The sequence below is a fragment of the Manis pentadactyla genome, chromosome 1 (genome assembly GCF_030020395.1).
Source record: "Manis pentadactyla isolate mManPen7 chromosome 1, mManPen7.hap1, whole genome shotgun sequence".
NCBI lineage: Eukaryota > Metazoa > Chordata > Mammalia > Pholidota > Manidae > Manis > Manis pentadactyla.
The window spans coordinates 216,970,075-216,986,086 of record NC_080019.1 but is presented as its reverse complement, the minus strand read 5'-3'; the positions used below and the strand labels follow the sequence as shown (position 1 = coordinate 216,986,086).

General features: G+C 45.0%; 1 protein-coding gene across 2 annotated transcripts in view; it reads right to left on the bottom strand.

Annotated features, from left to right (window-relative positions):
* PDZRN3 (PDZ domain containing ring finger 3) overlaps positions 1 to 16,012 on the bottom strand; it is a 219,792-nt gene that overhangs the window by 19,081 nt on the left and 184,699 nt on the right. For both annotated transcript variants that reach the window (XM_036878020.2, XM_057507287.1), the window contains one exon: positions 340 to 587. In XM_036878020.2, coding sequence (XP_036733915.2) covers positions 340 to 587 — 248 coding nt within the window. The remainder of the gene's footprint in view (positions 1 to 339; positions 588 to 16,012) is intronic.

Here is a 16,012-nt window from a genome sequence, read left to right as displayed (position 1 = left end):
GAGCATACCTCTAGTTGGAGGAACAAACCCTTTGCACTGCAGGCAGCAATTACCTCTTATTCTGAAACAACTTCTAAGACGTTATTTGTAAGTCACTTTGTTCTTAGAATATAATCTGAGTAACTCTGCTCCATGGTTATAATAAAGTAACTAATACGTTGGAGCAGTTTTGAACAGGATTCAATTTACTGCCTTTCTAAATAATCAGGTTCAACACACGCAATGTGGAGGAACATTCTAAGGTGCATTAATGGTCTTCAGCATCTGGCGGGGAAACCAAGGTCACTGTCCTTCCTGCCCACTCTCCACGCCAGAGTGCTGCACGATCGGGTTACTTACTCTTCTGGCAAGAGATAGGGAGCCAGCACGGGCGGGGTGGGGGAGGACATCTTAGTGAGGGCCATGATGTGCTCGAAGGTGATGTCGGTCTGGGTGCCCGTGTCCACCAGCTGCGACTCTGACGGCGGCGTGAACATTTTGGTCCGTGGGGTTCTCCTCAGCACCTGGACCACGATGGGCTCTTTGGCTGTCTTGAAAGCTTCCACAGCCTGGTCATGAGTTGCTCTGGATAAGTCTTTGCCGTTGACCTGCCGAAAACATTTTGGGTGGGATAGGATTATAATTATGCAGAAGCTGGTAAGACTGGTAAGGGTGTGAGCAGCTAGCCAGAAGAGCAATTTGGAAAAGTCGGAGAACTTCGATTTTCTGTGTTTGAGGATTCCCAAGGCCTGCCTGGTGCAGAGGGGGTGAGTTTGGAGGTGTACAGACCTGGCACTAACTGACAAACCTCGCAGCGGGAGGTCTTGCCTTCCTACCCGAATGTCTGTAACGCAATTTCATCACCGGCTAATCTTGCCTGTGAGAGGAAAGAGCAGCCCTAGGCTAAGAGCCTCTATCAGGGAATAATAGCTAACTAGAAATTAATTACATTGTTATGTTCTAATGGTATTTTTCCAGTTTGTGTTAGATGACATTAGTGTTCCTTTTAGGTTTCTTTGAAAATGAATTCCTTTTCTTTAAAAAAGCAATAGAAAAATATTAAGTAGATGATGGCCCAGGCTGAAGGTGGATGTGGTAGACGCCAAAGAAGCGCTCCAATGGCCAACACCGGAGCTGATGTTTGGGGACCAGCCTAATTGTCTCCCACTGTGTCTGGCCCTTGACTGCTGCTGCGTCCCCAAAGCTGGTGCTTACTGAGTACCCCCATCTGCTGCATGCCTTAAATGAGGGTGCCTCTGAACCGTTTGCTCAGATCGACCCGGAAAGTTGGCAGGACCCAAAGTGTGTTCATCTCCCAACTACCGCCTCAAACCACATGACGTCACCTTGGAATCTGGGTCCAAGCTGCTTTACAACAGTATAATCCAAACTAACTCAACATGGCTACCTTTAGAATGGCTTACACAAGAGAACACAGAAGCCAGAACCTGATTTTTAGAAAATGAACTTATTCCAAGCAGTGTGGAAGAAGTCCCACTATTTAATTTACCCTACCCTCCCATCCCCCACACAAAGGACTATGACATTATGTTCCAATACTTGGGTAACGTCGATTGATTGCACTGCATGAAAGTTATCAGGCTCCGAAATATTTCCATAGTATTCCCCAAGTGGTTGCTTTGCTTTTTAAAGTCAAGCATGAAATGATGGTATAGGAATCATATTCTGCAGGGAATATATCTGCCTAAGTTTCTTAGCTTCTCAGATCTTCTCTGGAGAGCAACTGACACATTCATCTCACATCTTTTAGGAGTTCCTGAATTTAAATCTCTAGCATTCCAGTCTTTAAATATACATGCATTATTTATTTATGAATGTCAAAGTGAACATTGAATCCTTTCCTGTCTGGCATATATGTGCCCCACCCTAAGTATCTTACACTTCAAAGCGTGCTGACACCTCAATCCTCTGAGGTGGACAGCACTTCGGTTTCTCTTTGTGAATATGAGAATTGATTACATAGCCATTTTTCTATTTTTTCCCAAATCCTTTCACTCTGGCCTACAGAGATGGGAACTCTAGGGCTGGAGGGCCTTGTCAACAACCGTTGGGCTGAGGAAAAGAGGTCAGATTCTCTCCTTGTAATGAAGCCCAAATGAATCACACCAGTGGAGATTATTCATGCTTTGGAGTCAATCCACTTCAGTAATTTACTCACATTATGAGGGAGTAAGACAGACCAAGAACTCTGGGCTACAAACCAACTCGAGGGCTCTGGTAAATAAGTGAACGGCGGAACCAACAGACCCTTAAAATGGCCACCTGGAGGACTGGCAGCACCAGGCTTCACACCAAACAGTCTTCACTCTTCTTCGAGAAAAGATTAAAAGGACACAAAGGAATCTTCCTAACTTCTACACCATTTGCCCCTCATGCTCAGAGCCCGGATCGCTGTGGGCCTGGGGCGGGCGGTGTAACAGCAATCTGGAGTGCCCTGAAATTCACGCTGAGGCAGGGCTCTGAGCTGCGTCTCCCGCAAATGCTTGGCATAGAGAGTTTACCTTGTGATAGTACATTTGTCCCTGGGCTAAATTAGTGCCCCAGGCAACACCCTTAGGAGATGTGGGTGTGTCCAACACCAAGTAGATATGCGGGCCTTGGAGGTCACTGGGGAATGGGGTAGGGGAATGGCTTGTACCCGAGGTAGTATTAACCACAATGAACTCAGACATTAAGGTTTTCAAATGGGTCCTGTAGATATGTCAGGTCTGTGCTTTCTGCTGAAGGGGAATGAGCAAGGGATTTTTTCCCAGGAGTCTTCTAGTTGTGTCTAAAAAGGAATCCATCCTATGAGTCTTTACCTTTTACATGCACAGTTGGGTCTCTCAACTATGACAGCAGACAGTTTTAGCTGCCTGGTGCACACTATTGTTCCTCGTTCCCCTGCTTCTGCTCTCATTTCCTTTCCACCTGATCAGGGCATTCCCTGTGGGGCAGCCTGAGGTGTGGGCTTGCTGCTTGTGCCCAGGGATGGTCCCTGTGCCTGTGGACCGGTCACCTGCATGCGTTGCTGGGCCTCACGGAAGCATCTTGGAATCATACTGGGAGCCAGTCTCTGAGACCAAATGAACATACTGAGGGATATGAAACAGTAAAACGGGGGAACTGGGATTTCTGATGATATTGAGGAAATGAAGTAAACAAGCTTAGAACCTCATCATGTTTGATAGTGCATTCCTTACACCTCAGGCCATTTTTTAACTTGGATATGTGCTACCTGCAGCCCAAAACATCCCCAAAGGGGTAAATAGTGCACAGATATAATAGAAAATTAGTTCCAGAAACATCCTTCTTTGTGTATGAAAGAATCAGGGAAAATGCATTTCTGACTGGGAGGTCATCCTAATCAGCTCCTTTTTATACAGAAGTGATGGCAACTAGTGCTTTCCTTGGATGGCTTTGTAAGCCAAGGCTAGAGCAGCTGCGAGGAAGTGTAAACAGTAGCCAGAAAGAGAAAAACATGGAGTTCCCACTGGGTCAGGTCGGCCCAGAGGATTCTCAGGGGCGAACAACTGCACAATACAGGACGGCTTTGCTGTGGTGTCTACTTCGACAAGGTGGAAGGCATGGATGCAGAGAGTGCAGTGGCCAATTCCCAAGGGAGGCTGGGACTTGGGGTGACTGTGAAATGCCTTTCACCCCACACCAGAATGTCACCACCACTTCTGTCCAGGTTCCACAGAAAGGCATTTCTGACAACTGAGCCCAAGGGGCCACTCTCAGGAGCCTAGAGCCACGTGTGCACGTTAATGAAGCACAGTTCAGTGCACGCCTGCATGACCCAGGGAGCTCCTCCTGCTGCACACGGCAGCTGGGGCCTGGGGGGAATCCTGACTGGAGGCTTTGGGAAATTCAATTATTCTGTTTCTGCATCTGTGAAACAAGTGTAATAACTACTGTGTTGTGCCTCTTAGGGTACCTAACATGCAAACAAGAGGGATTCACTAAGATACTAGGGCTAATAGGGGTCCTGTACCAGAATAGCCCTATTTCCCCAGGAGAAACACCTCTGAGGCATAGCTTGGACATGCAATAAAGTGAGTCAAATTAATCTTTTGGTTTTCCAGTGCATAAAAATTATCTTCACACTACATGTACTATGTACCTACTGTAATTAAAAGACTGTATGGTGAAAAAATGCTAACCATCACCTGAGCTTTCAGTAAATCGTCATCACGGATCACCTTAACAAATAGAATAATACTGAAAAAGTTTGGAATATTCCAAGAATTACGAAGAAAGCAAATGCTGTTGGAAAAATGGTGCTGACAGACTTGTTCTATGTAGGGTTGCCACAAACCTTCAATTTGTAAAAAATGCATTATCTGCGAAACACAATAAACAAGGTATGCCTGTGATCTGTACATCAAGGACGCAGAAGCCTACTTAGGTACTCTTCAGAGGCATGTGCATCCTGCAAGGCTCTCTGCCTATCTGATATTCCTGGACCACCCCATATACACATTAATATTTCCAGTCCTCGAGTTGGGGTTCTCCTGGGAAGGGGGGAGTGCAACAGATAAACTTCACAGGACTTGACCCCTGGCCACATACGCTTCTTGACTTGGTACTTTAGGGACCATTAGGGACCATTACATTCTCTTAAAGGACGACGAGACAAGGAGGGAGTTGACTATCCTAGACGATTCATTTTCACAACCAAATTTGTTTTGAATTACCTTGTGCACATAACACTTATTACATTGTCATGCTGGAATCACATCACTGAGAGACTAAGCGAGGTGATGACTCGGGTGCACTGCCAGCCAACCGAGGATGACAACCTCTATTCCCGGGATTAGCAGACATCCACATTACACAAAACTGCCATGACGATGGCTGCAATTCCAGGCGGAATGTTCCTGCAGTGACGTCTGGCCCGGTCAAATTAAATATCATTAACTCGCCCAATTGAGCAGATTGCTTTTAAAACAGTTTATGCAGCTCTAAAACCAAGTAAATGGAATGTTTTGGAAGAAGAAATGCTGATTGCAAACTTTATCTTTATTATAAATTAAATGCTTAAGTTATTCACCTAAGGCTCTGGCTGGTCCCCTGGGACTTAGGTACAATTATGGTGAAAATCCAATCAGTTTGTCGCAAGGCAGATATCCTTGCCACAAATGTGACATGACACTAAGGGACCTCAGAGAGGTCCTTTAGTGTAAGGTCTGCAATGAGACAATTATGCTGAGGGCAAAAATGACTCCATTCCGGTTCCATTTACACCCAGTAACACGCCTGCTGCTTTTTCTATGAGGAGCTCCTGACTGCGTTTCCACGGTTCTGGGAACTAACGCAAGCTGATACGGTTTTCCGTCTGAGGGTAGGTTTCACTGACACCTGACTGCCCACCTTTCAGTTACGCACTCATTCAGCAAGTATTTACTGAGGTTATTTTGTGAGATTTGTTCCCCTCTTCGCTGCTGGGATGCTACTCGGAAGTTCTGCCAAGGCATCAAGTGAGGGAGTTGATCTGGCTGAGACTTAGCTCACGGAAACACTAACTGAGCCCTGAATCCACAGAGAGACTTAAATTTTCACTGTCTACCTGGAAATACCATTGGTGAGATAAATGTGACACACCTTTTGCATTACATTTCAAAACGGGCCCAGAATGCTTGCAGAGTTCCCCACAATTTAATTGTAAGCGGTTCAAAAGACTATGAAATATGTTATCTAGAGAAGACGTATCATGCTTTCTCCAAATTAGAAAATAAGTATCTATTTATGGGAAGACGTGTGATTTCTGAGGATCAGCATATCTCAATCACCTCTGTTTCTATGGCCTGTGCAAACGACCTCAGGGTCAAGCGCAAATGCAGTTTTACATCTTGCCTACAATAAATTGGGCCCCTGGCTAAAACCCAACTTTTATGGGGTTCATTTAATTAAACACAGGGGCAGTGATTTCATTCCATAAAATATCACACCTATGTTTTCAAACTAATTAAAACTTAGATTACACTGGAAACGATAGACTACAATAAACTACATATGGAAAAGTAAAAGAGCCCTGATTTAGGCTGAATTTAAAAAAACCTTTTTTTTTAAAATTCAGGAAACTCGTGTCTGTCCTAATTTATTTCAAATTTATAGGCTGCTCTAGGGCTCGATAAAGGGAAGGCCACCTTATCTGAAATGTAGGTTTTTGTCAGATGAGTCTTAATGAACAAATGGTGTTCAAATTTGTGTTTCTATGAAAGAACGCTAATAGTTAGAGATGAGATCTGTGTAAGTCTAGCCTATCATACATACACAATTCTAAAACTTAAATCTCTACCATATATCTGATTTCCAAAAGGAAGTAGTCCTTCGTGATATCTCAGTGTGTTCTGATGTTATTTCCCCAGGCTTGGTATTGCTACAACCACAAGATCCGCCCACTTACTGCGTGCTGAGCCCCCTGCACAGGTGAAATCCTAGCCGGGGTACTTTTCCTGTGAGGGGAGTCTCCTTCGTCTCTAAAATAAGTATCTCACATTTTAAAATCTCTCACTTTTTTCCCTAAATAAAGAAGACACCTGGCTATCAGCCTCTGAATAATAAAACAGGTAACATATCTTAAAGCAATAAAGAACTAGAGACTAGAAATCATGCATGTACTTAGTTTTGTAAAACGTATTGGCCCTAAAATGTTATACAATGTTTTCTTTTTGGGTAAAAACTCTACCTTAACAATACCTGGCTTATCTCCTTTTGGAAGCCTTGATGGCATTGCCCCCAAACACTATTTTAAGTGATGACATCCAAGTGTCCACTGAAGGACACTACATTTGACCCACTTATGCCCATTTATATGTCATTTTAAAGGTGGTAATTTAAGGCAGCAGCTCAACATACATGAAAGCCCAGTGTCGAGGACTTGAAAACAGCGTGTTTGTACAGCTAAATCTCCCTACTTCCCTTCTCTTATTCCTTCTTACTTATCAGGAAAAACTCAACCCATCCTTAGCGCCCATCCAGGGGCCTCCCCATCTCACCCCCAGAGTTCAATGATGCTGGAGAACAAGGTGCCACAATGAGGTGCCAGCTCGGTCAGATGGGTCCTCACCACCCCCCAGCCTTCCCCTGATGTGTAATGGCAGGAGTTATTTTACATTTGATGGGCTGCATTTTCCCACCAGACACTAAGCTCCACGAGGGCAAGGACCTTGTCTTTTCTTCCTTCCACTACACGTGGCACATAGTATGGCAGCTGGCATGCAGGAGGCTCACTATATGTATGACCGAGTGACCTGTAGAAAGTAACGTCCCCCCTCACGCCCCACGCACATCTGTTAAAACACAAACTCAGCAATTTCTGCTCTCTGGTCTTATATGCTTGGCTAATTTGACCACCAACCTGATTTACATAATAATTTCCAGATTCCCAACAAGAATAAAATGTTTCACATTTTACATATAGGCATATTTTGTGAGAAGCATTTTCAATCTTAAGTGTATATTGTACCATCCCTCGGTATGATCAACACGGTATCAAGAAAGCATACTCTGCTTTTGTGGAGAGCATAGAACATGAGACCAGAAAGGCTGAGCAGGTGACCAGGTGAGACGCAAGAAATGCCAAACGTATAGACCTCACAGAGAATCAGGAAATACTAAATGGCTTCTCTTCCTCCACACGCTCCTTTCTCGCCTGCCTCTCATCTCCTCCCAGCCCTGCTCCGCGTGCCCCACACCCTCCCCATCTCTGGGATCGGTTATGGTGTAACCCTGGGCAGTGAGCCCAGGCCAGGAGAGGAGCAGGGCCGCGCACTGTGGGCTGCCCGGCCGGAGGAAAGGGGACGTTTGCCTAACTCACGCTGATGTGCTGGAGGGGTTGGCAGCGGCGCACGCTGGCTGTCACCAGGCCAGGAGGCCGCACGTGGGGACTGGCCTCGGACATACAGGAGGGGACTGTCGGCTGGCTCAGCTACGGCATCGCCACACCAAAAGGGTCTGGAAAAAGTGTCCCCCCGAGTACTAGCAGGTCACAGAGTCTGAGAAAGCAGGTATCAGCTCGGTGCTCACCTGCTCTCTGTGGACAGAGCAGTAGCCTGAATACTTAAGTAAAATGCTGGAATTTGACACTTCAGTCACCAGAAAGCCAACAGTGGTCAGCACCCCCTCTGTGCCACATGGTATGCTAAGCACTCTATACATTTACTGATGCCATCTTCACAGGAGGGAGGTGCGCCATTGTCCCCATTTTACAGGCGACATGGAGAGGCACATGGAGTGTCTGTCTATAGCCAGCCAGTCAAGATGCCAGTGGCTTTCACCAGGCATTGGGAGATGCATGCTTAGTGCACAAGTAATCACGCTTCTTTCTGCATGTATCAATTTCATTGCATTTAATAACCTATACTGGCATCATCTCCCACTGTAAAGGTGAATACAGCCCCAAATCAGAGGAGGAAGGCATGGCCAGGTTTTTGTAAGCATCATATTAAGAAAATCATCTTATTATGTCATTTCCATCTCATGGGTGGAAATTTCATATTGGTTTCATAAACATCTTGTATAAACTTAAATTTGTTAGCTCTTGTTTTCTTCAATGACTAGAGAGCTGGTTAGAATACAATTTCTACCCTTAAGCCTCAGAAGAAAGGACATGTAGGAAGATCCCTCCATCAAATGAACTGCTGTTGTGCAGATTTAAAAGAATGTTATAACAAATGTTTGATGACGCTTTATGTCATAGTGGTCAGCTTTCTAAATAAGTTATATCTTCTTATATACTTCCAATTTCCTAAAGATCAGTTTCAAAAGTTTCACACCAGGGAAATACTACATAGTATGTCTGAGATTCAGAATGTAATTCAAAGACTAAAGCTACTTGATGGTAAGGATCCTGTCTTTTACTTCTTTGAATGAAACTTCTGAGTGTTTTTTATGTACCATGTACTATGCTTAGGCATTTTACATTCAATCGCTCATTCACTGCTTACTGGTCTAATAGATGCTGAAAATGACAGTGTGCCCAGCATCCCTCCTGGGGTTGTCAGTACATTGGTGAGCAAAACCAGAAATGGGAGCTGCCCCCAGGACGTTCCCAGCCTGGTGAACAAAGAAGATGCTAACAATCTGATGAGGGAAGGAAAGACAGCCTGGCAGGGGCTGGAGTGAGTGGGCTCCCCTGAGGAGAAGATGCTGATTACAGAGCAGAAGAATAGACAGGATTTACACGCGGAGGAGGAAGAGAGTAGAGAGTATTCCAGATGCAGGGAGCAGAAGTGCAAAAGTCCTGTGGCTGGAGGAAACCTGGTACACATGAGGGTGTGGAGAGGTGGAACAGACTGTTATTTGGTAGGAAGAACACAACTGAAGTGGTCCAAGCAGAGCAAACGGATATTTAGGAAGTAAAGCCCCTCTTCATAGCCATTGGAATTCATCCCGTTTTCACAGGAAGCTGAGACTTGACAGGGTAAGTGACTTGCCTAATAGTTACAGGCTATTCAACAGTAGTTTGGGGAGCTTGAACTTGAACTCCAAACATATTTTTCTTACTTAAGCCGAAATACTTGCTGAGGTATGAATATCAAGGCAAAACCAATGCAAGTAGCAAATTTTAAAAACTTGAATAAGGACCTAGGCAGATTCTAGCTTCTTAACAATTTTTGCCACTTTGCCACTGGATTACCCCCTAAGAGACAGGCTGTCTGTGAAGGTCAGGATCCTAAGTCACTGCTCCTTCCAGGGGGGCTTCCCGCACAAGTATGCATGGGCAAGTAGGGCGCTACCGGTAAGAGCTTCCGCCTGCTGTCCTTGCCCCAACGCAGGCTGCTACTTATTGCTGGAGACCTTGCTTCCTGAGACTCTCGAATCCTACACCTCTTCTCTTTCGCTGGAAGACCAGGAGGTTACATTATAGAAGGAAGAATGGTTTATTCTAGTGACTGATCACAAAACCACTCCATCCTGTCTTTCAACAACTCTCTCTATAAAATGGGACACATACTTTCCAGCCTCAATGGGAGAAGCTCTGCCCACTTGCTGCTAAAACACTTGGTTCTGCATGTGAGCTGCCCCACACCACTGGTGTTGTACAACTATATTAAAACATCTAAATCATATCCACTTACACAATTCTCAGATTTGTAGCTTTGATCTTTACTGGACATCAACAGCTCTGAGTGGTACTATGATGGGTAATGTTCAGCACTTTCATTACGAAAATTTTCGTCATCTTCTCTTTCCTCTTGGTTCTGCCCAGGAGGAAGACTGCAGATAGAAGAGTGGCCACTGCCGCTCAAGTGTTCTCAGAATGGGGATGGGAGCCATATTTTATTCTCCTGACTTCCGGCAGTGGAATCATTTTGGAGAGATGGGTGTGTGTGTGTGTGTGTGTGTGTGTGTGTGTGTGTGAGTGTGTGTGTGTGTGTGTGTGTGTGTGTGTGTGTGTGTGTGTATTTGTGTGCGGCAGGGGAAATATTTCAGTGCTTATCTAGTTGATATGATGAAAGCACAAAAACTAACCTGTTTGCCCTCCACTTGGACAAAATTCTGTATTTTTAACAGCAAATTATTGCTCACTTGGTTGAGGAAATTTAGGTTAGGAGAAAATACCTGCCTCTTTTCTGATAGGTTGAGATTTATTTCTAAATTTGAAAGAAGCTTCTAAAAGATAAAACATTTTATCTTAACCAGCTCACATTTCATCTGTACTCTATGTGAATATTCCACTTAGGAGTGCTTATATGCAGTAATGAATCCGGATATACCTTTACTGAATTCAGAGCTTGAAGAGACCCTCCCTTGCAACCAGAGACCAGATACAACTTCTTATCAGTAGGTATAAATTCTCAAATACACAGTTCCCTAATGGGCACTGCAGAAATTAATGCAGGCTGCTGGAAATAGTGGCTTTGAAGGAAAAGCCAATGAAAATGAGTAGGAATAACTGACTGGGGGAGGAACGGAAATTGGGAAGATTTAGACCCTTTATGAATCAAAAATGAACTTAAGTTGGTACTTCATTCTCAGAAGATTTATAAATGTGATTTATAAATGACACAAAAGAATAATGATGACATCCTAGGATATTTATCGCCTCTATAGTAGGAAATAAAATGACTCTCCCGCTTGGCCTCACACGCACCCAAGGGCTTTAAAATACAACCATGTTATAATAATTGATCTGTGTTTTGGTGATTAAATTCTGGGAAGTACAAATGGCAGAGTAATTACCAATTTCTGCGGCACAGAACTAGCATATGGGAGGCTGTTGGTAAGTTTGTCAAAGTGAACAGAAAGAAAGATATTTGTGGAAAATAGGAACTTACAGCACAACTCCACAATCCCCTGCTCTGACAGTTATGTCCCTTCCTGGGAGCAAGAACTATGTTCCCAACCCTTTCACATCCCATGGATACTCGTAAGGTAAACCTTCCTGATTTCCCTGTTCTGGTTGCAGGGAAGCGTCCCATCAGAGTGGTGGGCCCTGCAGCTATCTCCCTGACTCTCACGGCCAGCAGAGCAGAGAGAAGATGGACTTTGCTGGTGGCCAACCTGCAGGGATTTTGTTTATATGGCAAAAATAACCTGGAGTATATTCCAGCGAGGTGAGCCATGAGCGCTCCAATGAGAGGTTGGCCAAAGCACCATTTTGACAGATCTCTCATGCTGTCCAACTGTTAACAGAGTTTTAATAATGAAGCTAACAGGGGTTGCTTTTGTGAGAGGAAGGAGAAAAAGCCACTGGGACACAGGAATGAGTGTGTACACTCCAATCCCTCTGACACAGAAGAACCAGCAGCATTTTCTAGGATGATTTATCAGACAAGGATGGAATTCACCAGAAACCTACCAGGACCAAATCATCTGGGAAGGAATTAATGAAGCAAACAAAACACTTGATAATGCAATTAGGCAACAAGGAAACGTAGGGGTATTCCAGAGAGAGAGACGCAGAGAGGAGTACAGTCCGTCATTTTGATGATGTCAATCTTAAAGCTGGCAAAGAGATGTTACAGTTTTTTAAAGAGTACAGTTATCAGAAGGGAGGGAAAGGAGCGGCGTGATATTTATAGTTCTGTTGCTTCCATACAGTTAGCAAGTGTGCCCAGCTGGGTGGAAAGGTACTTGCAGCTACATTTCAGCAAAATGGTGGGGGGGGGATCTGAGAAGAAGCAACAACGTAGCCGGCGGCAAAAACACGGATCCCCGCCACAGGACAGCAGAGGGCGGCCATGGGAGCACAGCTTTTTTCAGTAGCTGCTTTAGGAAACAGTGAAGATTTCCCCCACTTTTGTTTGGGTCAGGGATTTTTTTTTTCTTTAAACCTTTTCTTAGTTGAGTTAGAAACTAAGAGACTACAGCTCTCAAAGCTTCTCTTTGAGCTCATCTCACCATGCCTCTCGGTTGAACTCACTTGAAACTGTTTTGCAGCGGTAACATCAGCTGTGTGCATCCAGGGGAAACTTCTGGCCATGCGCTGTCTTAATTGCTCCCCGAGGCTCTGTGTACAGACTGTCTGGGTATAACATAGGGTGCCTTTTATTTCTGTGAATGGGTAACTCTAATTCCCTTAATTAGCCTTTTAGTTGGGAGAGGGTATGTGTAACATTTTTAATGCCTATCCAAAACATTTCTTCCTTTAAATATACATTGTAGAGTCATGCCACTATCAACACAGCACTTTTATGCTTTCGAAAGTGTTTTCATCTGCTTTAACTCAATGAGTTTGTGTCAAACTTGGGACAGCACCCTGGAAACAAAGCCCCCTTAAACAGGAGAGAGCACATGAGACCTAAGCACAGGAAAGCATTATTAATGAAATGCTTTTCCCAGAAGGCTAGGACCCCTCCTGCCCTCGAGCCTAGCCTGGCTGATGCCAGCTGGTCCACGCTCAGGTGGTCAGGGGACCCAGCGTGGCCACCCTGACTGGGCCCTGCGTGGCTGGCAGTCAGGCACCCACCCCCAGTGCTGGTCAGGCATGCCTTTCCATCTGGTGAAAGTTGGCGATGCCGCCCCATCTCTGGGAGGAAGTGAGACTGCCGCCTTGGGAGTTTTGTGGCTGTCGTAGCAGCACTGCCACTGGCTGACCCTGCTTGGCACACAGCAAGTGTCCGATAAATAACACAGTGAATCAATGATGGAATCTGAGCATTTTCTCCAAATGTGCTGCATATTCCCACCTTTGCATATTGTTTTTGGGAAGCTCTGGCCTACATACGTGTGTAAAAGCCCTGTTATCCTTTAAAAGAAATGACAGCAACTGGTACCTAGTGATGTCCACTAAGTTGTCCTTTTGGGATTCACTCCTCTTACCCATCTCTCTGGAGACCTTTGACCTATAATGATGAGCCTTTTTAACCCAATTTTGGGGGCCTGGCTGCCACTACCTCCTCCAAAAATGCCAGCCTTCTCCCTCAGTCCCTGCAGCCTCGGTCATCTTGTTTGACAACATGTAACAACTAACATGCCCTACAACACTGTGCGGCACAGGTTCCGGCCATGGGCACTGTGAGCACACGGCTGTCCTCAGCGCTTCCCTCAGCACATGCGTGGCCCAGGGAACACAGTAGGCACTCAGTAAGTGCTGGTCGTAGGACAACCCCATGGCAAGTCTCAACTGGGATAACATGCAAAATAGAATCCCTTTCCTGCTTTAAGAAAAGAATAGGGTGGACTTGCACGCAAGTGTAGAATCACAGACACACCATGTAACCCCTCAAGTGGCAGCACTACCCCCAGTTAACAGAGGGCACCACTGAGCAGATCTTTGGCCTTCCTGTGATCCCTAGTTCCTTGGCATTCACCTTATGCAGGAAGTACATGTTCATTAGTGTAAGATTCCATTTCTGACCTCCCTTCACCCCAAAATGTCAGCCCCACAAGGCAGTGGCTTTCCTTTCCCTTGCATGGCCAGATACTTAGCCGGGTCCTGGGATGGCGGAGGGGACCCCTAAGTGTGTGCTGGAGGTGTGAGAGGAGGGGCACTGCCCGTGGTTGCTGAGTGCCCGAGTCAGGTGACCCCACTAGGAGGACCCTGGCTTTGCCCCTTCCCAGCCGTGTGATCCTGGACAAGGCAGTCAGCTTTTCTAGCTGACCCTCTGCTATCTCTTCTGTAAATGGAACCTAAGGGGCTGTGTGTGAATTCCATGAGGTCTGTATATAACACATGTTTAGAAACCACGTGCTGTGGCAAACAGCACAGTGAGTATTTATCATTTGTTATTAATTATTAGCATAGGAGCTCACATCACTAGAATATATTCATCTAGAGCCTTTGCTGTTAATTCAAGGATAAATAATTCAATGCCAGAATTGTTTCCTCCTGTCTCTGGACAATTCTTAACTGTGGCTGGCTAGGAGTATGGCTGATTCTGAGACTTCACGGCCAACTGAGGAAAAAGACATCAATGCATGCTGATTTCTCCTTGGGGCTGACTCCCCCCCTGCGCTCCTTGGGGAACAGCCACGTAGGTTCCACTTCAAGGAGGAACTTGAACAGAAACTTATTTGGGCAGGGAGAGAGTAGACAGGACACACAACTCAAACCTTAATGCCGGGAAAGCTTCCAGATCCCTAGCTCTCTACTATAAATCTCAGCCATACAGTTCCCAAAGAGAAAATGCCAAGGGAGGAAATGCCAGGCCTGGGGAAACAGAGGCACCCCGTGTTAGGGAATTGATTCCAAATCAGAACACACTGATACACACAGCTCAGTGCAGCATATAGCGGCAGATCTCTAACACGGAGAGCGCGTGCAATGCAAGTCATTCATGCCAGGCATCCCTTAACTAGATACACAGCAACAGACTCGCGGATGCAAAATACCATCGCAATTCTGGTGGCGAGGAGAGCCACTGCTTTTTGTCTCCTGAGGCCAACAGAAATACTGTTAGGAAGGACAGTAATGTCTCTCGCAGGCTCCCCAAACAGTGAACACTGCTTGGTAAAGGAAAATTGGCTCATATTCTTCAGAGTTTTCTTTTATTAAAAGGTGTGACCCCCCCCCCCATGCGGTGTGCCACCACCACTGATGCTTGAGGGCCGCGGAGAGGAGTAATTAATTGTCACATAAGGCAACCAGGACTGTGTCTGGGCTGGGGCAAACTGCTCCACATACTGGGGGGGACTGTTATTTCCCCAGATGTCTGACAAATTAACCATGTTTTCATTGGTTTAATACTGTGAATAGTTAAGTGTTTGCATTATTTGGTTTATGCACTGTTTGTTCACAAAAAAAAATTTTTGCTTAAAACTTCCTTATACAGAAACGTGTGAACGCTTAGAAAATGTGTTCACAAGGACACTAACTCTAACTGTAGTCTTACAGAAATCTTCTGTTACAAACAAATATGGTTTGAGAGCATTCTCTTATGGATAAGAATGCTTAATATATTAAGAAAAAAATAAGGCGGTATTTTATACTTTTTAAAGATCTTTATAGCCAACTAATTCCTTTCTCCCCCTCATTACTGTGTCTGATTTACTTTCCTTCAGAATTTGGGGGACAGGGAAGCTTGTAAGGTATTTCTTCTTGGGTATCTTAATATTTTTATTTTATTAAATATTGAATGCACCAACATTTTTCTAAGAGATATGTAATTATAAAGAACACTCGCACATATATTTTAAGCCCACCACTCACTTTGAGAAGAACAGAGCTGATACATCAGTGTGACAAGTGGAACATCACGTGTCCAAGGGTGCACACGGTGCACAGAACAGCCAAGGACACGATAAGGCAACACTGGGGAGGGACCTGCTCTACCAGGGACCAAGAATTATAGCATAATGACAGCGATACAACAGACACTTACCGGCACACTGGGAATGCACAGGGTGCACAGGGAATGAGGGAGCCAGGTCAGAAAGGTCACCGACAGCCCCCCCACCACACAAGGAAACTGGCGCTGACCCTTGATGGGGAAGAATGGCCTTTTTTCCAAGAGGGACTGAAAAAAATCCTTCTTAAGAAATTAAGTCGCTTCCAACTTAAAAAAAGTAAATGTGAAAGGCAAAATTTCTATAAAACTTTTAGAAGAAAATATAAGAGAGTAGCTTTATGATTTCAAAG